This window comes from Solea solea, chromosome 19 (genome assembly GCF_958295425.1).
Source record: "Solea solea chromosome 19, fSolSol10.1, whole genome shotgun sequence".
Lineage (NCBI taxonomy): Eukaryota > Metazoa > Chordata > Actinopteri > Pleuronectiformes > Soleidae > Solea > Solea solea.
Window position 1 is genome coordinate 19,449,393 of NC_081152.1, and position 24,997 is coordinate 19,474,389.

The 24,997-nt window shown below is 46.0% G+C and overlaps 2 protein-coding genes across 2 annotated transcripts; one reads left to right on the forward strand and one right to left on the reverse strand.

Annotated features, from left to right (window-relative positions):
- The first annotated feature begins 1,077 nt into the window (after nucleotides 1–1,077).
- Nucleotides 1,078–12,699, forward strand: dqx1 (DEAQ box RNA-dependent ATPase 1). The gene is made up of 12 exons (XM_058616712.1): nucleotides 1,078–1,396; nucleotides 3,906–4,284; nucleotides 5,279–5,472; nucleotides 6,291–6,765; nucleotides 8,397–8,699; nucleotides 8,777–8,876; nucleotides 8,953–9,111; nucleotides 10,327–10,518; nucleotides 10,625–10,750; nucleotides 10,868–11,058; nucleotides 11,290–11,480; nucleotides 11,963–12,699. The coding sequence occupies exons 2-12, from the start codon at nucleotides 3,961–3,963 to the stop codon at nucleotides 12,153–12,155; spliced, it is 2,448 nt and encodes an 815-aa protein (XP_058472695.1). The 5' UTR covers nucleotides 1,078–1,396; nucleotides 3,906–3,960; the 3' UTR covers nucleotides 12,156–12,699.
- smyd1a (SET and MYND domain containing 1a) lies at nucleotides 12,698–24,392 on the reverse strand. Its single transcript, XM_058616736.1, has 10 exons — nucleotides 24,151–24,392; nucleotides 22,260–22,436; nucleotides 20,703–20,916; nucleotides 20,484–20,614; nucleotides 15,779–15,817; nucleotides 15,494–15,689; nucleotides 14,887–14,979; nucleotides 14,611–14,774; nucleotides 13,615–13,783; nucleotides 12,698–13,530 (listed from the first exon to the last, which is right to left on the reverse strand). The coding sequence occupies exons 1-10, from the start codon at nucleotides 24,285–24,287 to the stop codon at nucleotides 13,405–13,407; spliced, it is 1,446 nt and encodes a 481-aa protein (XP_058472719.1). The 5' UTR covers nucleotides 24,288–24,392; the 3' UTR covers nucleotides 12,698–13,404.
- Nucleotides 24,393–24,997: the final 605 nt, after the last annotated feature.

Consider the following 24,997-nt stretch of genomic DNA (forward strand, 5'->3'; position numbering starts at 1 on the left):
AGGTGACCTCCTTATCTGGCTTTAGTGGACGATGTTCTCACAATGAAGGTCTTTTCATGTCTCTGATGGACTTTGGTCTGACATGTCCCCACAACTTTTATAGTTTTTCAATTTTGTCAAACTCGAGTTTAAGCTTGTAAATCCTGTGTAAACGTAATGTAAAAAGGATTTTATAAACCAGTGCCATGATCACATGGAAAAAAAGTTGGACCTTTGGTTTAAACTTTAATTATAAACATTATTTTTTATAGCATTGTAGAGTAGCCAGGTGAGGTTGACAGGTGGGGAAATGGACATGAGCATTTAAAAGATAAACAACAAAAAAACATATAATTGGTAAAATATGTTTGAAACTGGTACAAAAACTGATGAAAACAGACGTGAAATAGGCTCAAAATTAATAAAAACATAAACATTTCAATATGAATGAAACTAACATGAAATATGTGATAAACATCACAACAATGAATTAAATTGATACAAAACCGAGCAAAAATTTACTAAATTGACACAAAACCCAGCAAAAATGAATTAAATTGACACAAAACCCAGCAAAAATGAATTAAAAACAAATCGAAATGAGAGAAAAACAACAAACCTAATAAATATAACAAAAATGAATTAAATTGACAGAAAACCCAGTAAAAATTAATTGAGTTGACACAAAAGCCAGCAAAAATGACGACATAAAAAGTACAAACAATATAAATACAATTATTATTATCTTTTGCTTTCTGCTGTTTTAAGTATTGTGAAACAGCAGAACTTTCTGTCATAAACTGAAAAATAAATATATTTACACATGAAAAAAAGATACGAGCGTTAAAATGTAGTAGCAGTTATCGGCCTGAAGATGGCGCCCTGTTCCCATTTCACAAAATGCACTGTGTGATTAACAACATAACAGTAAAAGAAACAGTGACGCAGCACTTTTTTATTATTTTATCACATAAACATGACTTTATTACAAATGTTCTAAAATATTATTTACACATATACAAAGATAAAGTCACATGAAATAAAGATAAATGGTAAAGTCTCTGTATTTTCCGAGGCTCCGTGAAGGCAGCACGGGCGGTTTGACAGCTGGACAGCCAAACATGGCGGCGGTAGCTAGCTGAAGCTACCTCCCCTTCTTCACCTGCGTCGTTTATCGCCACCGTCAGCAGTCAGGAAGTAACCGGGGGCCCCGGGGAGGACTCACGGAAGCACACGGACGGTAAAAGTCGCCCATGTCAACTCGCCTTTGACCGGGTTCGAAAGCAGCCGGTGTGCGGTATGTGAGGTTGTGTGGGTTATTTGAAGCGAGCAGCGAGCGGAGCCAACAACAGAGGCCGAGGGCGGAGTGTTTGCTTCAGGCTGCTTTTCTACACCTGTCCGCCAACATGACTCTCAGGTGAGACCCTGCTCCGTGACGTAACGTGTTATTTACGTGTGTCCAATCGGTGTTTTAATAAACATCTTTAAGTAAAATGAGAGCTCTTTGCCTGAAGACAAAGGGGTTGTGTGTGTCCTCACCTGGACAAAAACACTAGTGATATTATGGACCCTTAAAATTCACAAACAGCCATGGGCGTAGAAACTCTGTATGTAGGTCATGTAAGGGCCTGGGGCTCCCGGGCTGAGAGGGCCCCCACCCAAGAAGAACACGTGATTGCAATAAGTGCGTTTGTTTTGGAGGTTATAATTTCCACCATAACAAGTGAAAATTCAACTGGAGCGCCCCCTAATGTTAAGATCCCGAGTTGTATAGTATCCAGATGAGGCAGGTGAGGGAAAGGACATGAGAATTTATGAGACAAAACTGTAAAAAGCCAACATAAAACGGGTTAAAATGCATGAAACTGGCATACAAACTGACAAAACAGACAAAAACATGGGGTAGAAATTAATAATATCCATCAAAAACATATCATGAACTAACGAATTAATGAAAATATTAAATAAATATAACAAAAATGAATTACATTGACACCGAAGCCAGTAAAAATGAATTAAAATAAGTATAAGTGCAAGAACATTTATTTTTTTGGTCATACATACAGTTCCTATTGAGGTTTTATGTGTAAACTAGCTCATAATAACTTTCTAGTTAGCGAACGCAGCTATAATGCCAATAATAACAACCACTGTTATTCAATTTAATAGTTCTGTGGAAACTTGGGATGCACGTACCCTCAGGTGTGATGTCATTCCTTCCCAGTTCCGATTTCCAACCTCCAGGGTTACTGGAACACACTATCAACTAACACCCAAACTAGTGACATAATTTAAACTAGTGACGAACCTAGCGATGCCCCCAGTATCAAGACCTCATCAGACAGATGTTTTTTTTTAACGGGAAACTGAAGTTTGTAAATGATTTAATCTTCCACACCAAACCCCATAGAGAAAACCAGCAATTTAATGTCACAGCAAAGAACTTGTTGCTCTACTCTCGCCTCCATGGGTGAGTTTTAATGTGTTATTTTTGTGACTTCTGTGTTCAAAGTCCCTTGTTCAGATTTATGTCAGTGACACAGACTGACCACAAGGGGCAGCAGTAGACCAGCAGCTCCTGTGTCCCCGTGAGCTAAAAATGTAAATTTTTTCTATGGACTTTGGTGCAGGGAGTCATTGTTTTACACTAACTTTAGTTTCCACTTGGTAAAAGCTAAGATAAATTAGCGAACGTAATTATTTAATATATTGTAGACTTAGTTGAAGACACTGATTATATCAGTTCCTCCATAAAAATCCTAGACTGTCCCTTTAACCCTGTCTGTGTGAGGTGAGGTCACAGTTTTTAGATTCTCAGCTGCGATAAAGTAGCTTGTTTCTCAGGTTTTCACGGGATTTGATTTGTTAATTTGATTAAAGGGCATTTCAGTTTAACATACACAGTTCATCATTGTACAGAATATTTATATCTTAATACAGAATCACATTTACCGGACACAGTATAAGAATTATTGGGGGGGACAAAAACAGCTGCAACAGACACTTTTCACACTCGTGGTGATGATCCGGGCGGAGTCACATTCCACTATTAAATGCCAGACATGTCGCAGGTTCCTGAGCCGTGCGATGAATGAAGAGTGTGTTATGTAGAGACAGGAAGTGAACTTTGTCTAACACAATGTGACCCAAACTTTCTCTATGAGGAGCTACTCATTTACAGCAATAATCTGTAAAACCACATATGAGGGTTTTTTTTAACTGGTAAATTAATAATTCCCAAGAGATGCTTGGTAAAGTAATTAAATCTTCACTTTATGCATGTTATTTAAAACATATTTACCTATATGTGAAGTGCAAGGTAGGGATAATTCTGTTTGGGGACCCCAAAAAATGTCTAGTGACCCATTTGTGGGTCCCGACCCAGTCTTTGGGAACCACTGGTCATTGAATGTCTTTTTTCATGGTTATTTTGGTCAAAAATAACTGCAATTCATGAATCATTACATTGTGATAATTGTAAAAAATCTGCTTTTAACTCTTAATTTGTCTCTAAAACACATTGTTATCTCTTTATATGGCAAAACATTTTTTTTAAAACAACAATATTATACTTTAAATCGCATTATTAAGTCATTGATTCAAAGAAAACAGAAGAACTTATTGTATAAATGTTACAAAAAAACGTGTCTTATGTTACCAAATAGGTTACAAAATGTTGAATTTCTGCAAAAATGTGGTTTTAAGGTGACAATATGATACAACACGGCTTTTAAAATTTAAAGTTAAATGCAAGTAAATAACACCGTTATAAGTCACAAAGTCTGGGAATGCCAGTGTCCCCTGGTGGCACATCAAAGTAAATCACTGGGACAATTATTTTAGTGATTATTACTCTACTTTAGGAGCTTTTATCATATTTTGTCCTTTGTGTTAACGTCGCTGCCTTTCATGTGATCTCTCTGCAGGTTCATCTCCGTGTGAACACTTTCCTTCCTAAACCCCGCCCCTCCCTGCCTGACGATGTCATCGCCACCATCGAAGCCCTTCACCACCTCCCCCAGTCCTGGGCTGACATCTTTGACGGCCCTGGACTCTCTGTCCATGTCCTCCCTCCTGTCCGAGGACAGAGACGGGGAGGAGGGGGAGGAGGAGGAAGGTAGTGGTCTCGGAGACCTGGAGGTGAACCCGTACGATGGTTTGCCGTTTTCCTCTCGCTACTACGCCCTGCTGGAGGAGCGGCGGCGGTTTCCCGTGTGGAGGCTCCGGCAGAGTCTGCTGGAGCATCTGGAGAGTCACAGCATGGTGCTGCTCAGCGCCCCCAGTGGAAGTGGGAAGAGCACGCAGGTAGAGGTTAAACTGTAAACGTGGACTCCTAAAAGTCCTACGTGTCTTTTAAAGCAAAAAGAAAATGCATATAGAAGGAGGGGGAAAAAAAAGGAATAGTTCAGGATTTTCTTAGTGTGGTTGTGTGTTACGTAAAGGTGACTGCACTCTGTGCTGACAACCAGCAGGGGGCAGTCGATTTTCCACAAACTGTGGATTATTAGTGTTTACTCAAGTGAAGTAAACACAACCTGTGACGACTCTCCTGACGCTAATGCTAATTACATTAAAATTCATCTGTAACCAACAGCTTAAATCAAGTTAAATATTTTCACTATTTCATAGGCAACCCAACATCCTATGCCCCGCCCCCTCGGTCTTCAGCCAGGAATCTCAAAGCTGATTGGCTTTTTGTAACATTCCCGCATTTGCTCTACTTGCGTTACCCAGTGTGTCATATAAAAAAATGATGTAATCTTTACATGTCATGTTCTGTGTTAACTTTATATTTCACCTTTTTTCAATCAGCAAAGTGACGTTTGTGTCACTTTGTAAAGAAACGCTTATTGTCCCTGCACCAAAGTCCATAGAGAAAACTGCACATTTTAACATAATGGCACACAGTTTGCACACAGTTGTCGATGCACTGTTGCTTCCATCAGTAAGTTTAAATGTGTTCTTTTGTGAGACTTGGCATTTGAAATCCATCATTCTGACATACCTCGGGGACATAAACTTACTGATGGAGGCAGCAAAGGACCAGCAGCTCCTGTGTCCCTGTGAGCTAAAATCGCTGATTTTCTCTGTGGGCTTTGGTGTGGAGGAGAGAGCTGTTTACAAAGTGACACAAAGCTTGGTTTTCTGTAGGAAAAGGCTGTGTAACAAGACCTTTAGAGGAATGTACATGTGTTCTCGAAGCTCATGTTCGCTTCTGGGCTTTCCCTCTTAATGTAGCATGTGATAGAAGGAGAGAGAGAGAGAGCGTGACCCCTTGTTTTGCTCGTGCTCCCTGCAGGTTCCACAGTGGTGTGTTGAGTTCGCGCTGTCCTACGAGTTCTCCCACGGCCTCGTCTGCTGCTCGCAGCCGCATTCGGTGGCAGCGGTGAGTCTGGCGCTGCGTGTGGCTGACGAGATGGACCTCAGCCTCGGTCTGGAGGTGGGATACCGGGTGTCTCACGATGACGGCTGCACACCTGACACCCTGCTCAGGTGAGGAAGAAACTGAGCCCATGCAGGTTTTGTGCCCGACTCGCTGGCACTGGAGCGTGGATTTGAGCAGCTTCAGGATACGTGTGTTTGTTTTTTTTGTTGACTGAAGAATGAAGTTCATTGAATGTGCTGAATGAACAGACAACAGTGTGTGTCTGGTGACTGCCAGAGGCAACATTTTTTAATTTTACTTGTACTTCTTGTTCTGTAGAACACTTCACGCCTTGAGGGAAATTCCTTTTCAAATTTGGTACAATCATTCATTTTGGATTCAAATATCAAGGTGAAGGTTAAGGTCACGGTGACTTCTTGTAACTCGTGATTTGAATGTAGCCCTCATTTAGGATTTGAGATCACTTATCTTTCCAAATAAAGGCCTTTTTAAGTACATTAACAAGTATGAAGAATTAAGTAGAACATTTAATTACATCTGGTAGCACCGTTTAATATGTCCGCTGTGCCACCTCGCTGTGTGACGACTGTTTCTGACAGAAAACTCAATTTGTGTCACTTCTGAAAATCGCTCACTCTCTCCCGCACCAAAGTCCAGAGAGAAAATCAGAGATTTTTCATCGCAGCACACAGGAGTTGTCGCTCCACTGCTGCCTCCATCTCTAAGTTCTAATGTGTTATTTTGTCCCTTTAGTGTTTGAAATTCTTCATTTTGATTTAACTGAGTGACACAAACATACTCGACGGGACAGCAGTAGAGGAGCAGCTGCTGTGTCTCCCCAGAGCTAAAATGGCTGATTTTCTCTATGGAGTTTGGTGTGGAGAGTGAGCCCGTCTTGATTCCGAGATTGTTTCTCTCTCCTCAGGTTTGTCAGCGACACTCTCCTGTTGGAGGAGATGATGTCGGACCCTCTGCTGCATCAGTACGGCATCGTGGTGCTGGACGAGCTCCAGGAGCGCACCGTGCCCACCGACGTGCTGCTGGGCCTGCTGTGCGACGTCTGCCGCCAGAGGCCCGACAACTTCCGGGTGGTCCTCCTCACTCACCCGGCGCTGGCGCCGCGTCTCGCCACCTTCCTCGGAGCCTCCGTTCCTCACCTCGCGCTGGACGACCCGCTCGCTGACCCCACTGCCAGAGACGAGCAGGAGGAGGAGGAGGAGGGAGGAGAAGGGGCTGGAATAAAGAAGGACAGGACGACTGTGGAGGTGAAGAAGGTGGAGACGATGTACAGGGAGCTCTCTCCCGGGAAGGAACCTGTTGCTGCTGCTTGTCACATGGTGCTGGATCTGCACAGAAGACGAGAGGAAGGAGACGTGATGGTGTTTCTGGCCAGTCCACAGGTACAGGGTTCAAACGTCGTACACCTGTCATGTGAGGCAACGGTTGAGGCTTTGAGTGAGTGAGTGAATGTGAATGGGTGAATGGCAAAGCTAGAAAGGCCCTCGTAACAGTTTTCCCGCCACCAGCAGCCATTTTGACCATTTTAGCCACAGTAGGAAAAATCACAGGTGTGAAATAATCCAGTTAATGATGGCTGCGTTCCATTTAGCTTCCTCAGTTTTAGGGTGCTGGTTCTGACAGCTGGTGTCATTACTTCATGACTCCTGGTGGTGGCGGTGGTGGTGGTGCAGAACGAGTTTAGGAGAATCTGCAAAAGGTTTTGTATCGTAAACGACTTTTTATTCACACGCAGAGCGGGATAAAAATCGCAAAATGCCACTTGTGATGTCATAGCCCCTCCTCTCCCTGTCGTCTTCTTCTTCTTGTCAATGTCTGTTGCAGCCTAAGAGTGCCACTTACAAGCCTGGCATATATTTTTTAGTGTTTAGATTCATTTTTGGGCATTTCTTTCCTGTGTAGCTTCTGCAGTATTCTATATTTGTATATATATATATATAATACTGCAGAAGCTTTCTCACACCAGAGACAAAGAATCACAAACACCTTTTTGTTGCTGCTCTGATTCTGATGGGCTTCTGTTGTTGTTTTTGTTTTTTTTATTTGACCACAAAGAGAACCCGAGCCGAGTTTCACAGTTTCACCTCCTTTGTTTTGTCAGAGGAATGAAACGAGGACACGTCCACCTGAGAGGGACTCTGCTGCACCTCCGGTGTCTGGTGTCCTGGTTCACACACACACACACATTATTTGCACAGCTATCCCTTTAAGGACTCTCTAAAGAAACACTTAAACTTAACTGTAACTAGTTATACCTACCTCTGTTGGTACCGAGACAGTTTAGTCAGTTCTGCCACATTGGGACCAAGTTTTGGTCCCTTTGAGGATTTATTGGTCCCGGAGAAGTTATAAAAGCCCTAAAGAGGCAACTAATACAAGAGCACACACAATATTGACCTACAGTATTAAATATCTCATTAAATGTTACGCCTTTTGTCAACATCGCGACTCCTCCCGCTCTTTGACTCGCTCGCCATGTAACCTTTTATAAAAATCCACCATAGCTTTAGAATTACCTTCAACTTGTTTTATCTCACTCTCCTGCACCAAAGTCCATAGAGAAAACCAGGGATTTTTACGTCACAGCTCACAGGCGTTGTCGATCCACCGCTGCTGTCATTTCTCAGTTCAAATGTGTTACTTTGTCACTTCTGTGTTTAGAATCCTTCATACGGTTTTCCCTCAATGACACAAAGTGACCACACGAGGCAGCAGTAGACCAGCAGCGCCTGTGTCCCTGTGAGCTTAAAATGATGATTTTCTCTATGGGATTTGGTGCACTTAAAAAACACCTGAACTATCCTTGAGGATGACGCTGGCTCCTGTCCTGTATCATATGATCTGGCTCAGATAATCCTGAGTAAACAGTATTCACTCTGTCACGCACGCACACGCACACAGACACACTAAGAGTAAGAGACAGTGAGTCAGAAAAGCAAACTCAGACACAAACCGCTTCAGAGTCTGTTTGAAAACGTGGATTCAGTCTCTCTTTCCTCTCCCGTTTGTGCAGGAAATAGACGAGTGTGCGTCTCTGCTGGAGAAGGAGTGCGTCGCTCTCAGTCCTCAGCTCGGTTCGCTCAGGGTTCTCCCGCTCCACGCCGGACTGGGAGCTCTGACCCAGCGCGTCTACGAATCTGAGCCCGAATCGTCCTCCGCGCTGAAGGAAAGCGACGGCGTGGACGGAGGCCCGGCGCCCGGAGCTGCGGGTTCTGGTGTCAAGAGGAAGGTCATTCTGAGCGACACGCTGTCGGAGGCGTCGTTCTCCCTGCCCGCCGTCCGCTACGTCGTTGACACGGGACTTCAACTCAAAACTGTGGGTTTAAAAACGATCCTCATTTCATGCAACAAAAAAATCAACGTCATAAAAATCGCTTTTCTGTTTCTCCTCAGGTTTACAATCCACAAATAAGAGCAAACTCGCAGGTTCTGAGGACGATCAGCAAACACCAGGCTGACATGAGAGCCCAGAGAGTCAACAGCAAACTTCCCGGTAGGTTTAGAAGTCGACTCAAGTTTACTCGCTGTTAGTGTTTACTAAATGTGTCTTCTCCTGTCCGTCTCCTCAGGCCTGTGTCTCCGTCTCTACCCCCGGTCTCTGTACGATAAGGGGATGTTGGAGGCTCACTGTGCGGGCGTGACGGAGGAGAACCTCAGTCACCTGGTGCTGCTGCTCAAGAGGCTCGACATCGCCGACATGGGACAGTGCAAGTTCCTGGACAGACCAGGTGCCTCCATGAGCCCGAACACGTGATTTAAAGGCAGAGTTGTGTCCATAAAATATCAGAAAACCTTTAAAAAATGTTGATCGGTGTTTGTCAAACCTGGAAATGATGATGTTCTCAAATGTCTTGTTTTGTCCTCAAACCAGAATGATTTAAATCATTTCTTTATCCAGAGCAAAGAAATTATGAAAATATTCACAATTAAGGTGCTTTGGAAAATCTTTTGGAAATCTTGTTTTAATCATGGAAAAAAAGCTTCAAACCGATTAATCGATTATCAAAATAGTTTTCGATTAATAATCGATTAATTGTTTCAGCTCTGCTTATCTTTAAAAAATCTGGGACACAGTTTGCTGATTTATGTCTCGGCAACAACCCTGCGTTTGATTTAAAATGTTATTTATACACATGGAGTCACATGGCAGGTTCTCCACACATCTGTTTCAGAGCTGGAGTTTAACTGCATACATACACACACACACTGAGAACCAGGCTCACTCTCAGTGTAATCATGGGTCAGCGAGGACACATCAACATATTTAAGCCACTTGACTAATGGTCGCTGCTTTTATCGCGCTGTCAGACGGCCTTTAACGACGGGAAACATCCATAGGAAAAAATGGTGATTTTTAGCTCACAGGGACACAGCAGCTGCTGCTCTGCTGCTGCTCTGCTGCTGCCTCGTTTGGTCAGTTTGTGTCACGGAGGTGAATCTCCACAAAGGGTTTCAAACACCAGAGTCACAAAATAACCCATTTGAACTCACTGACAGAGGCAGAAGTGGATCGGTTTTACAGAGTGACACAAACTTAGTTTTCCACTCAAAAAGCGTGTCTAACAGTGAGATAAAGTGCAGAACGGGTGTAGATTTTATTCAGTGAGCCTTTTGTGGAGTGGATAAAATTGTTGTTTTTTTTCCTTGCTGGCAGCCATGTCTAGTTCTTGGCATCATGAACTGATGTGACAGTTGCTGCATTTTCTGGAAGCCGCAGTGTTCCTTCTCTTCTTACTGCAGCGGATCATCTACCTTCATCTTGTCTTCAAACTGTCCTCATGTCCAACGTCCTTTGTCTAAAAGTATCACTAAAAAGCAGAGAAAAACCACAGATGTTGTTAGATGTAGCGTGAACACAGTCCAGGCTGTGCTGAGGTTATGTGTAGGTCAGGTGGTAAAGCACATTCCCAGCTGTTCATCCCGTGACTCTCCTTCCCTCTCAGCCCCCGAGGCGCTGATGCAGGCCCTGGAGGACCTGGACTACCTGGCGGCACTGGACGACGACGGTAACCTGTCGGAGGTGGGCATCATCATGTCGGAGCTGCCGCTGGAGCCGTCGCTGGCCAAGGCCGTGATCGCGGCCTGCGAGTACGACTGTGTGGACGAGCTGCTCACGATAGCAGCCATGCTAACGGGTCGGTGTGGAAATATTGCAACGTTTGACATTTATTTATTTATTTATTTATTTATTTGTGTATTTGTGTATGTGAATGAAGACCTGACCTGATGTTTCTGCCTCAGCTCCGTCGTGTTTCCTGATGGCTGAAGCCAACAGAGAGGAAGCTGCTGTGACTCACTGGCGCCCTCTGATGCACACAGAGGGAGATCACATGACTCTGATAAACATCTATAACGCCTTCACAGAGCGTATGTAAACACACACACGATGAAACATTAATGTCTTAACTACACAAACGTGTAAAAACAAAGTCTCGGCTGATGTTTGCACGGTGAACTCACGTGTCCATGTTTTGGTCTTTTCAGATAATCAGGACGAGGCGTGGTGCACGGCCAACTTCCTGAGCCACGCCTCCTTGCGGTTGGCCGCAGTGATCAGGGCGGAGCTTCTGGAGGTGCTGCAGCGGATAGAGCTTCCCGTTTCCCCTCCGGCCTTCGGGTGTCAGGACAACTGCACGAATATCAAACGTGCGCTCATCTCAGGATTCTTCCTCAAAGTAAACGACCTCTGTGTGTGTGTGTGTGTGTGTGTGTGTGTGTGTACCAATTGTCTTGTGTCTTTGTGAGGACATTTTACAACTTTAACTGGCTTTTTGAGGATTATGACCAGGTTTTAAACCAGCGTGTGTGTTGTCGTTTCCTCTTTCACTCGTTTTCCTCCTCCTCACCTCTTCCTCTGCTCTCTCTCTCTCCACCGTCCTCCTCCTCCTCCTCCTCCTCCTCCTCAGGTGGCTCATGACGTGGACGGTTTAGGGAACTACCTCCTGCTGACTCACCGTCACGTGGCTCACCTGCATCCCTTCTCCTCCTACCTGTGTCGCCAGCCGAGCCCCGCCCACCCGAGCTGGGTCCTCTACCACGAGTTCACCATCTCACACGACAACTGCATCCGCATCGCCTCCGAAGTTCACCCGCAGATGTGAGTGGCACCGACGGCAACACGAGAGACGACTCATAAAACTTAATTTCAGCTCAATGTCTTGACATTTTGGTGACAAGAAAGTGCAGTTTTTGCCGCTCTGTCCCCCGCGCCAAACTCCATACAGAAAATCCTCAATTTTACGTCACAGCTCACAGGAGCTGTTGCTCCGCTGCTGCCTCATCAGCACGTTCACACGAGTTATTTTGAGACTTCTGTGTTTGAAATCCTTAATTCAGGCTCACATAAGTAACATAAACGAACAAGACAAAGCAGCAGTAGACCAGCGCCTCTTGTGTCTAAGGGAGCTTAAATCGCTGATTTTCTGTATGGAGTTTGGTGTGGGGAGTACAAAATGACAACAAAAATACAGTTTTCTGTTAAAAAAAAAGAAGCTGTGAAACATATTCTTAATATATGGTTGAGTCAATTGTCCCTTTGTGTGTTTTTGTATCATAATTCCGTCGTGTCTCCTGCCGCAGGCTCATGGAGCTCGTGCCTCAGTACTTCCTCGGAAACCTGCCGCCGAGCGACGGCAAAGAGCTGCTGATGGAGCTGAGGCAGAGGCTGCGCGGCGACGAGCAGCAGGACAGAGGGACGGACGAGAGCGGCCGCGCTCACCGAGACGCCGACGCCCACAGTCAGCCATCCGCCGACCTCTGCGCGCTCCAGTGAGACGCAGCCGCTCAGGAGAAGACTCTTCAAACGCTTGATCTGAGATTTTGAAGTCTGTGAAAACTCAAGCTTTTTTTGGGACTTTTTAAAACTGAAAACACTAATGTACAGTAAAATATTGTTAATATATCCTCTGTACAGTGACTTTTTTTCCCCCACTGTCTCCGTCTTGTGTCGTCTCGTGTCGTCACGTGTCTTTGCTGAACATTTCTAAGTGTTGTTTTTTTTTTTTTATGAGGGATTTTGACGTTTGTTGTCACTGTTGCACAAGAAAAAATATATTTTTAAATTAAAAGTGTGGGGAAAAAAAGGTGAAGGATGTTAAAAGCAATACAAACTGTTCATGGAGCTAAGACGCGCGACCTCTGGCGTCTCCACAGACGCAGCTTCTCAGGTTTCAGTGTGAACTTTTAATGTTTCTGCCTTTTCACGTCTCTCTCTGTGACTCGATGAAGAATCTCTTTGTAAAGTGGATTTTTTACTTCTTATTTAAAAGGATGTATTAGTCTGTGAACACTGAGCTTTAAATAAAAGTAAAAAAATTTTCATGTTTTAAATGATTTTATTTACTCAAGTTTTTCAAACGTGGTCGTATGAGGTACTGACACAGAACACTCTCATTCATAATATGAAAAGAAATGAGTGAAAAACACACTTGAATCACTTCATTTCATGAAATGACGCCATTCGTACCTTTAAAAACATGTCCACTGCTTTGTCTAGCCTTTTCCAACAGGATACAGAACTCTCTTCTTGGTTTTGTCACCCACTCGCTCTCCTGCACCAAACCCCATAGAGGAAATCAGCGTTTTATTTTTATTTTTTTATTATATTATTATTTTTCAGCGTTTTATTTTTTTTTTAGCTCACAGGGATTCTGGAGCTGCTGGCCGGCTGCCACCATGTTTGGTAAGTTTGTGTCGCTTGACTAAATTTGAGCAAAGAATATCAAACGCAGAAGTTACTAAATAACACATTTGAACTTTAGTGACGGAGGCAGCAGTGGATCAACAACTCCTGTGTGCTGTGATGTTAAATCGCTGATTTTCTCTATGGGGTTTGGTGCAGGAAGGAGAGCGGGATTGCAACAGTGATGGCGACAAATGTTTAATTCCATGTTTATTATAGAAACGGTACATGTGACGTTGCCTGTTTGAGGACATGCATCAGCACAGGTTGGGGGAGTGGGGGGGTCGGGGTGTGGTGTGGTGGGAGGGGCTGGTATTGATCGGATCAATATAGTTGATCTCTACTTCTTGCGGGACAGGTCTTTGATGTTTCCTCCGGATGAGGAGATGGCGGCCCTCATGCTGTGGTACGCGGCCTCATCCTGTTTGAACATCTTCAGCTCCATCTCCGTCTGCGTGCGCATGGACTGACGACACACAGGTGAAACATTTAAACATAAATACTCTGTTTTTAAAGAAACAAAAGGTTGGACTTGTTGTGAGCCGTGTACCTCCAGGTCCCTAGTGATGGCGTGGTTGGGTCCGTGTGTGACCATGAGGATGCCGTAGGCCTGGCAGATGAAGGCGTGGCCTGCCTCGATCTGCCCGCCGTGCCAGTGGGTGACGCCCGCCCGCATGATGGCCATGCCCAGCAGGGCGTTGTTATGGTGATACAGCTTCCTGTTCCGAGGAGGATTAAGATCAGAAGCTCACAGATACTTAGAGATGAAACAATTAATCGATTAATCAATTATTAGTCGAAAAAATAATCAACAGATTCATTCATTATGAGAAATTTTATGAAATTTGGCCCTGTTTTCAAGGGACAGGTTTACTGCTTTATCTCACTTTATCTTCTCTGCACCAAAGTCCATAGAGAAAATCAGTGATTTTAAGCTCGCAGGAGCTGCTGGTCTACTGCTGCCCCATGTGGTCAGTTTGTGTCACTGAGGGAAATCCCGAAGGACAAAGGATTTCAAACACAGAAGACGCAAAATAACACATTTGGATCAACAACTCCTCTGTGCTGTGATGTAAAATGACAGCGTTTCTCTATGGACTTTGGTGTGGGAGAGAGGGCTGAGGATTTTCGGAGGGCAGTGGCACCAGAAGTGACGTACTAAGGGCCGGTTGCTAACGAAAAGCCTGCGCCGGCAACTATTCCCCAAGCTAGGAGTCCCGAAGTTTTCACTACAATAGAAATCTCAGAAAGGTGGAAGAAGAGACCGCTTCTGAGTAGATCACGTACAAGACAATGTCTGGGAAAAGAGCCCCCTGGGATTAGGGTTAGGCGAAGCAGCGTACGTACAAACGTTACGTTTCCTGTTAGAAAAGTCTGTCTAAAAATGAGATAAAGCAGTTTGAACAGTGTCAGTAAAAAAAAACAACAACTCTGAACTGTTCCTTTAAGGTGAAATAGATTGATGGCGGTTTGAAAATCTTAATAAATCCATTCTGATCTCAGTGTCTCCGTCTCCATCATGTAGTTTCAGGAGCCCTCCCCTCACCTGTATCCCTCCACCATCTTGTGGGCGTATCCCGCCGCCTCGGAGAACTTCTGCATGAACGACAGCACCTCGCTGGCGACGCTGAGCACGCGCAGCTTGTAGAGGTGAGTGTCGGCCAGGACGTTCTCCTGCTTCTCCAGACACTCACGACACAACTTCACCACCTGATGCACGACAGAGCAGAGAGAATAATCCGCAGTGAGCGGACGAGTCAAGAGAGGAACGACGAGGAGGAGAAGAAGGAAGCTGATGACAGATGTGACGTGGTGGTGTTACCTCATTATACTCCCCCTGAAGACGACGCTCCTCGATCTTCGCCAGACACTCTTTGCTGAAGTCCGTCACCTCCTTCACCTTCTCAGCAGAGGGCTGAGGGCGAGACACACGAGCACAAGAGAGAAACACAACAAAAATGAGTCGCCACCTAGTGGTCGTTTCGTCCTCTCACGAACCCGTGAGTCCAAGTGATCGTTTATTATGAGGTCATCGGATAACATGAGGTCATTGTGACCTTTGACCACCAAAATACTTAAACATTTGTGCCGGGGTCACACCCTGACCTTTGACCTTTCACCACCATGCTCTATTCACGCCTCTGTGAACGTTTGTGCCAAATGTGAAGAATTATCCCACAAGGTGTTCCTGAAAAATGTGTGTGTGTGTGTGGGGGGGGGGGGATGTGTGTGTCACACTGGCCTTGACCTTTAACCTTTGACCACCAAATTCCACTCAGTTCATTGGCGAGTCCAAGTGAACATGTGTGTCAAATTTGAAAGGATTCCCCTGTGGTGTTTTATGAACGGGACGGACAGATGAACCGTGAACATACCGCCTCCAGCCACCAGGTGTCCCCAGACTTTTGTTTGTTTGTTCCTGCACTCACTTTGTTCCCCTCGCTGTCTGCGGCCGCCATCATGAGGTCGTCCTTGATGTGCTGGCTGCAGTGTTCGCAGGTGCACTCAAAATGGAAATGCTCCCGCAGCTTCTTCTGCCTCTCGGTGGACACGTGGAGGAAGTCCACATAGCTGACTGTTAGCTCCGCCCCCTCTGGGATTTTCTCCAGAGCGCGCAGCTCGATCCTGGGGAGAGGAGGAGGAACTGTTTACTGCATGTGTGCGACAAAGCCAGGTGTGTTATTGCATCATGTGACGGCTGCATGCGTACGTACCTCCTCTGAGAGTGAAGAGCAGAACTCAGAGCTGACTGGCTGCAACGGAAACAGAAAGATCACGTCGTCGTTCAAACATGTGTTCATGTGCGTTTCACTTGTTTTTGTATGACTTCTCTGTCACTTTGTCAGCCGCTAACTCTCCCGCACCAAAGTCCATAGAGAAAATCAGCGATTTTAGCTCACAGAGCCACTGGAGCTGTTGGTCCGCTGCTGCCTTGTGTGGTCACTTTGTGTCACTGAGGTGAGTTTGACCAAGAATTTCAAACACCGAAAATCAACAAAACATCACATTTGAGCTTAGTGATGTTTGCCACAGTGGTGAGCCGTGTTGTTAAATCATAGATTTTCTCTAAGGACTTTGGTGTGGAGAGAGTGAGTGGTTGACAAAGCAACAAAAAACGCAAGTTTCCTGTGTTGAAAACGCCGCCGAACAATAAAATAAATCAGCAAACATTTATGGAGGACGCTGCACATAGAAGCTATAGCCCTTTTCATTCAATTAGCCTTTTGTTAAAGGTGACATCGAATGCTTGTATCGCACATATATGTTAGTTATGGAGGTCTACTTACATATATTAACTTGTTTTCATGGTTAAAAACCTCCTAATCGCTGCAAACAAGCCGATCAAAATATCTCCTCACTGACGCTCTCGTCAGCTGCGCTGTTTCAGACCAAAATCACACCCCCAGAACGTGGACTGTGTTGTGATTGGCCAGCCAACCAGAGCTTTCCTACTGTCCTGTGATTGGCCAGGTACCTGGAAATGACGTAATTAGCACGTCAGCTCTCAGATAAGCAGCTGCCCCTCTGGCATGGTGGAGAGAGCATGGTGGAGAGAGTACAACGAGAGTAGCTCTTCTTCTTCTGCGGTTGAATGTACGCAACCGGATGTGCCCGGACTAGTGCCCGCACCAGGAGGAGCTATGGTGGTGAGAGGAGTGGTGAGGTTTACTGATGACATCATCAGCAAACGGAAGTGCCTTTTGTCGCTTTGCAGAGCCCAGGAAAACCATAAAACCCTATTTTCACAGCAGTGGCTGAACTGTTTGTTCTGAAGCTTTAGGGTTTCATGAACGAGGTAATGACGCAGATACACACACACAAAAGCAGCGTTAATTGGAGCTTCCGGTCTATATCGCCTTTAAATAGCTTAAATCCCTGATTTCCTCCTGGTTTCTCTTCTGGTTGCCGTGTTTTCCATGTAAAAACCCCAAAGTAGTGGTCAGCCATTGGTGGTCCGTGGGCCAAAACTGGCCCAGCCAGCATCAGTATGTGGCCGGCAGAAGTTATTTGCTTATCTTCACAGTTCAGAGCTTTTATTCTAAACTTAATGTTTGGATTGTCATGGTGACTATTATCATCAGTTTAAGGCAGCAAACGTTGATACTGAAGCAACCTGAAGAGGTTTTAAGGCACTCGATCTGATGAAGACACCATGTTTTGGCCCAAATATTCAATTGGCTCTCGACAACATGTACTTGCCGATCCCACCAGAGGTGTAAAACTGGCGGCCCATGGGCCACATGTGGCCCCCCCCCCCCCCCCGAATCGATTACATGCGGTCCGTCACTTTTATCATGCAACATGTAATCCCATTTCGGCCGATTGTACCCACGATCTCGTTCTTTCGGTCATGACCCAACCTTCATGACCATAGGTGAGGATAGGAACGAAGACTGACCGGTAGATCGAGAGCTTTGCCTTCCGGCTCAGCTCCCTTTTCGTCACAACCGTGCGATAAAGCGAATGCAGTACCGCACTAGCCGCTCCGATTCTCCGGCCCATCTCTGGCTCTCTCGTCCCCTCACTCGTGAACAAGACCCCGAGATACTTGAACTCCTTCACCTGGGGCAAGGAGTCATTCCCTACCCGGAGAAGGCAATCCACCGGTTTCCTGCTAAGAGCCATGGCCTCAGACTTAGAGGTGCTGATCCTGAACCGATCCAGTGAGCGCTGAAGGTTGCAGGCAGACGAAGCCATGAGAACCACATCATCTGCAAAAAGCAGCGACGTGATCTCAAGCCCGCCAAACCACAACCCCTCTCCCCCACGACTACGCCTCGATATCCTGTCCATGAAAATCACAAACAGGATTGGTGATAAAGCGCAGCCCTGGCGAAGGCCAACACCCACAGGAAACAGGCCTGATTTAGTGCCGAGAACCCTGACACAGCTCATACTTTGGGCGTATAGGGATTGGATGGCCCTAAGTAGTGCCCCCCTCACCCCATACTCCCGCAGCACCTCCCACAGTATCTCCCTGGGAACCCGATCATACGCCTTCTCCAGGTCCACAAAACACATGTAGACCGGATGGGCGTACTCCCAGGCCCCCTCCAGGATCCCTGCAAGAGTAAAGAGCTGGTCCGTTGTTCCACGACCAGGACGGAATCCTCATTGTTCCTCTTGAATCCGAGGTTCGACTACCGGTCGAACCCTCCTTTCCAGTACCTTGGAGTAAACCTTTCCAGGGAGGCTGAGAAGTGTGATGCCCTGGTAATTGGCACACACTCTCAGGTTCCCCTTTTTGAAAAGGGGGGCCACCACCCCAGTTTGCCACTCCTTCGGCACTGACCCCGACCTCCACGCAATGTTGAAGAGACGTGTCATCCAAGACAGCCCCTCCACACCCAGAGCCTTCAGCATTTCTGGGCGGATCTCATCAACCCCTGGGGCCTTGCCACTGCGGAGTTGTTTAACCACCTCAGTGACCTCCCTCAGGGAGATTGACGATGATCCCCCATCAGCCTCCCTCTCTGCCTCCACCACAGAGGGTGCAGATGTCGGATTCAGGAGTTCCTCAAAGTGTTCCTTCCACCGTCCGGTTACCTCCTCAGTCGAGGTCAACAGTGTCCCATCCTTACTGTACACAGCTTGGATGGTCCCCCGCTTTCCCCTCCTGAGGCCCCGAATGGTTTTCCAGAAACGCCTCGGTGCCGACCGATAGTCCTTCTCCATGTCCTCTCTGAACTTCTCCCATACCCGCTGCTTTGCGTCTGCCACAGCAGAGGCTGCCGCCCCTTCGGGCCTGTCGATACCTTGCAACTGCCTCAGGAGTCCTCCGGGATAACATATCCCGGACACACTCCTTCTTCAGTCGGACAGCTTCCCTGACCACCGGTGTCCACCACGATGTTCGAGGGTTACCGCCCCTTGAGGCACCTAAAGCCCTGGAGCCAGCTCTCCACTACAGCTTTCACAATAGAGTCTTTGAACACTGCCCATTCAGGTTCAATGTCCCCAGCCTCCACAGGGATACAGGAAAAGCTCCGCCGGAGGTGAGAGTTGAAGGCCTCTCGGACAGGGGCATCCTCCAGACGTTCCCAGTTCATCCGCACTACACGTTTGGGTTTACCAGGTCTATCCAGAGTCCTCCCCCATCCTCTGACCCAACTCACCACCAGATGGTGATCAGTTGACAGCTCTGCCCCTCTCTTCACCCGAGTGTCCAGAACATGCGGCCTTAGATCAGATGAAAGGATCACAAAATCGATCATCGACCTTCGGCCAAGGACACTCTGGTACCAAGTACACTTATGAGCGTCCTTATGCTCGAACATGGTGTTTGTTATGGATAGTCCATGACTTGCAACGACCACTCTGATTTAGATCAGGTAGGCCGTTCTTCCCAATCACGCCTCTCCAGGTTTCCCCATCACTGCCCACGTGCGTGTTGAAATCTCCCAGCAGAACTATGGAGTCCCCCGATGGAGCCCCTTGCAGGACTCCATCTAGGGCCTCCAAGAAGGCCAGGTAGTCCGAGCTGCTGTTCGGTGCATAAGCACAAACAGCAGTCAGGGCTTTCCCCCCCGCAACCCTAAGGCGCAGGGAGGCGACCCTCTCGTCCACCGGGGTAAATTCCAACACAGCGGCGCTCAGCCGGGGGCTTGTGAGTATCCCCACACCCGCCCGGCGCCTTACACCCTGGGCAACTCCAGAGAAGAATAACTTCCAACCCCTATCCAGGAGTGTGGTTCCAGAGCCAAGGCTGTGCGTGGAGGTAAGCCCCACCAGATCTAATTGGTACCGCTCCATCTCCCGCACAAGCTCCGGCTCTTTCCCCCACAGCGAGGTGACGTCCATGTCCCCAGAACGTCGAGATCCCCGACCTTCACTGCCACCCATGTGGCAGCGCACCCGACCCCAGCCAATCTCCCTGCAGGTGGTGGGTCCACAGGAGGACGATGAAGAGGCCACGGGACTTGTTCGGGCTGTGCCCGGCCGGGCCCCGTGGTAGACCCGGCCACCAGGCGTTCGCTCACGGGCCCTCCGTCTGGGCCTGGCTTCAGGCGGGGGCCCCGGGCTTCCTCCGGGCAGGGTCACTCTCTTCCTCTGTTGTTTTTTCATGAGGTCTTTGAACCATTCTTCGTCAGGCCCCTCCCCTGAGACCAATTTGCCTTGGGAGACCCTACCAGGAGCACTAGGCTCCAGACAACACAGCTCTCAGAATCACAGGGGCACTCAAACCTCTCCACCACGGTAAGGTGATGGTTCCCGGAGAGGTTAATATCATCATGAAAATCTTTATCATGATATTGTGTAATCATTTAAAGCTCATATTTCTCTGTTTTTTCCTCTAGATTGGCCCGATCTTGACCAGACTAGATGCTAGTTGGCCCCCAGGTCATTTGAGTCCACCACCCCTAACCCCTAAACTGTCCCTTTAACCGCTGCTGTCTTCACTGACTCTTTGACACCTACTCGCCGTGGTTGAGGATGACGGTGCAGTTGGGCCAGCAGTCGTGGTTCACCAGACACAGGTTGGGGAAGAGTCCGACGCCGACCGCCTGCAGGCCTCTCTGATCACTCATGGTGAATCCATTACACTTGATCTACACACACACACACACATACACACAGATGTGATGTCTTCTGCATGAAGTGAACACTGATAACAACAACAACAGTAAAAACACTGACGATGCCAAAGATGTGTGAGATGAATTCGGCCGAGTGCTTCTTCCTCCCGTGTGACCAGTACTCCAGGAAGGTGCTGACGTCAGCCTTCAGCTGCGCGTGAGCTTCCTCCGACAGGTCGTTCACATGGTCCTCCAGCTCGCTCACTGACATCAGCTGACTGTCTGACACCACGCCGGAGTCCTTGTGAATACGCCACAGCACGCGCGCGGCCAGACTGTGCAGGAAACACAAGATAAGATAAGATAGTGCTTTATTAGAGAGAGATTAAGTACACGTCGGCTTGAATTCTTCAAACATTTATCTACATGTTCATACAGATTAAAGTCCAAGTGTCTGAGTGGCACTGCGGTTTTGAATAAAAGTATTGTGGCATAATCTTAGACAAAACAACCAGATTTGATGTGAATACAGTAATATGCTTCCAATCACAGGGACAGAGCACACTGCGGGGCTACAGAGGTCACACCCCCTACATGCGTTCCTCCATCACATGCTCAATGATTTCTAGTATTCTACTAACGCCCACAGCACAGACACAGACTATTCAAGACACGCATTTGAGCCAAAACACGACATAAAGTCAAGTAAGCTTTGATGATATTATTATGGGGTAGATATGATATTTTTTTGTCATCTTATTTAAAAGAAAAATGCCACGTACGCCATCCCCAGTGTGTGGAGGTATCTCACCCCGGCTAAAGTAGATGGAAAGTCTTTGTTTATGTGTAATTATTGTGCAAAGACGAAAGAAGAATGCCACAAAAATGCAGTAGCATGTTGCAAAAGTGCCCAGAATTTCCCCAGAACTCAACAAATGCAGCAGACAAGAGTTCCACTCCAGGCCAATGATCCCAAATCTCTACTTAATTCTCATTAATTCCCATAAATTCCCATAATTTCTCGTAATTCCTGTGGAAAGTTTCCAATTTGGAATATTTCCAAAATTCCCAAACTAAAGTTTCCATGGAAGGTTTTATGGCAAATTTGCTGGGAATCTTCCACCCCTTTGCAAACCTAATTGGCTAGAATAGAAATGATCCATCCATCACCTGCTTCCCTTGTTTCCTGTTTTATTGTGAAAGTTCTTATGTCTTTTTTTTTACTTCCTGTCTTTATATGACGTGCTTCCTGATTGGACGACTCCTCTATTCCAGTTGCACTGGAGGTCGGACGTCGGAGCTGGGACTGACGTCGCACACGAGTTAAGTGAAGTACATTTGTGCTTAATGTCAGACATTCTAACTCGGGATTGAAAATGTGGTTTTTAAGATGGGGGGGGGGGGGGCGTTCCAATTCAAACTACTTTCAAAAACAAAAAACAAAAATCATTCTTTCATTTAAGCCATACTTAAATGATTAATCATCTTCTTTATTTATTCTAATTTTATTACTACCTGTCTATACCTTTCTAAACAATATGATGGTTATACATATACTTACCATAATATATACATACAATCACATCAATCATCTGTATTTTCTCACTTTATGTCCATTATTCTCAACTTCATCCCTCGCTGTTTTGTCACTTTAAAACTGTAAACGCCGTATATTTACCGTACGTTCTCTGCGGGCGCTCTGCCCATCTTCCTGATGGCGCCGCACTCCTTCTTGTGCTCGTCCCAGCATGCCGTCTGGCAGGTGCGGTCGCAGTAGTGAGCGAACTTGCACTGAGCGCAGCGATGCAGATTGGCCTGACGCCGGAAACAGCTGTGGCAAATCTGAGAGGCAAAACTGAGACGAAGACAGGGACAAACATGAAAGTGATAGTCTTTCAAACAATCATTGTGCATTTACCGCAGAGCTGTAACCTAAAATGTAGAATATAAAATGTGTAGAATGTGTAAAGGACAGCGATCTCGTTTCCAAAATAGTCCGGGCACATTTGGAAACTCAATCTCTCTCAGAACATTTCTGTATTCTTCTCCTGCTGCTTGGACCCGACAACAAACAGAGGAGCCGGGTGGACACACATCATGTCTCCGTGTGTGTAAACAGTTTATCCAGAAGACTCCTGGACAGTCACAGTCTAACACAAGGCAGATCCTCCTGTGTTCGTTGCCCTTTTATTAAATGACTCAAACATCAGACTAACGGTCAAAACAGGCTGTATGTATTCAGAGAAACAGGCTGAATCAGTATTTAGCGTGAAGTTAATTAGAAAAACAAAAAATATTCACGTATCTATCCATTTATGACCACTGCTCCTTGTAATAATACGTAAGCTCATCAACACATTGGTGGAGTTCCCCAAGGCTGCGTTCATGGGCCTCTTCTGTTTGTTTGTTTGTTTGTTTGTTTGTTTGTTTGTTGTTTCATTTGCATGTTCCCGTTAGCTCAGGAAAAATGTGGCAAATAACTTTTCTGACAATAGTACAAATAGAAAAAAGTCCATCACCAGGTTAGTTAGAATTAATTTGCTTTAGATCTCTGAACAATACATTTATTTATAAAGACGCAAATGTAGAGATCTACGTTAACTAAAGTCAAAAACTATATACAGTACATGAATAAATAAGAGAATAAATCCTTATTTTAAAAAACACCTGACTATTGTCAAGTGTTTGAATTGTTATTTAATCCTCGAAGTGAAGTCAGGAACAAACATGGGTCAGTTGCTATAAAAATAAACCTTTAGCAGGCTTGAAAAAAACGACATTTCAAGTATCTATTCATTTACCACCACTGCTACTTGGTAATAATACAAATACATTGGTGGGGTTCCCCAAGGCTCCATTCTCGGGCCTCTTCTGTTTATCATTTGCATGTTCCCGTTAGCTCAGGAAAAATATGGCAAATATCTTTTCTGACAATAGTACAAATAGAAAAAAGTCCATCACCAGGTTAGTTAGAATTAATTTGCTTTAGATCTCCGAACAATACATTTATATTTATAAGACGCAAATGTAGAGATCTACGTTAACGAAAGTCAAAAATTAGAGAATAAATCCTTATTTTAAGAAACACCTCCCCACTTATCTATCAAGAATTAATTTCAAAATATTTCTTTTATTTAACCCTCGAGGTGAATTCGGAACCAAACATGGATCAGTTGCTATAAAAATAAAGCTTCAGCAGCCTTGAAAACACAACATTTCAAGTGTAGCATGTAATATAGTGACATTAATTGACATATTTACACGCTGAGTTGAGGTTGTGGTTGTGAGGACACTCAAATCTTTTGAAAGTTTTACATTTAAAAAATGTAATTTGAATCGGGTTGAACCTCCGTACGCTTGAAAACAGAATCCCACAGTTATGTCATGTTCAAGCTCACATGACACCATCAAAGTGTCCTCACTTTGCTGATGTCATCAACCCCGACTTCAAGTCCACCACAACACCTGCAGTGTCAGCCAGATCTGCATCTGCAGGACCTGGTCCACCTGAACCACCTGCAGAACAACAGAGACTTAAGGACCAACACGAGCACCAGGAAGCTCCGTACCTGTCGAAGACCACGGCGGAGAAACTGGGCTCGGCGAAGACGACCTCCCCGGCGGCCAGCTCTTTGCTGGCCTTCAGGCCTCGTCCCTTCTTCCCCGCGTCAAAGAGTGTGGCGCTCTCCATGTTCCCCACTGTCATTGTCCTTTCAAAACAAAACAAGACACAGACACAGAGAGGCAGGACAAGGCAGCAAAGAGTGGGACGGGCTGAGGCGTAATGCTGAAGACTCCTCAACAAATTCTCACCGACTTTCAGTAGCACTTGCCCCCACTTTCCAAAAATAAACCCCCCCCCCCCCTCCTCTCTAGCCACCTCTACCACCTCCTCATAGACGGTGGAGACGCAGCAGAGGTGTCGGTGGACCGTGGCGCTCGTCCCCTTGTTTGGGTTACTTCCTCTGGGGATATTTTTGGTCCACGGCAGCTGTGACTGTCCGTCAGAGCCACATGACAGGAAACAGATTCAGTGGCAGCAGCAGCGTCTCTGCTCTGCTCTGTGCGGTCACTCATTCAGTCTTTTAAAGGTCCACCGCTTTGGGTTTTGGCCACTGGGTGGCAGCAGCAGCGGCGGCAGCAGCGGCAGGACTGTACGGCGGCCATTTTGGCAGCTCACAGGTGTAAACAAACAAAGGTATTTGGATAATAAAACGTAGGGGTGAAACAATTCCTCGATGAATCGATTATTAATCCATTACTAAACATGGAGAAATGGAGAAATGGAGAAAACAACAACAGCAGCGCTCACTGAGCCAAAGGCCAGGGAGGATTGTGTGTCCTAAGACCAGCTTTAAAAACAGGAAGTTAAAGGGCCTGTCTTTTATTAAAAAGTAACTCATTCCAGACACAAAG

Bases quoted from the DNA above. Each gene is read 5' to 3' on its own strand.
- dqx1 (XM_058616712.1), top strand. From the start codon at position 3,961: ATGTCATCGCCACCATCGAAGCCCTTCACCACCTCCCCCAGTCCTGGG. The intron at 4,285-5,278 runs GTAGAGGTTAAA...TGCTCCCTGCAG, and splicing joins GAAGTGGGAAGAGCACGCAG to GTTCCACAGTGGTGTGTTGA. The intron at 8,877-8,952 runs GTAGGTTTAGAA...CCGTCTCCTCAG, and splicing joins AGTCAACAGCAAACTTCCCG to GCCTGTGTCTCCGTCTCTAC.
- smyd1a (XM_058616736.1), bottom strand. From the start codon at position 24,287: ATGACAGTGGGGAACATGGAGAGCGCCACACTCTTTGACGCGGGGAAG. The intron at 20,615-20,702 runs GTCAGTGTTTTT...GTGTGTGTGTAG, and splicing joins TCTCACACATCTTTGGCATC to ATCAAGTGTAATGGATTCAC. The intron at 14,980-15,493 runs GTGAGTGCAGGA...TCTCGCCCTCAG, and splicing joins CAGACAGCGAGGGGAACAAA to CCCTCTGCTGAGAAGGTGAA.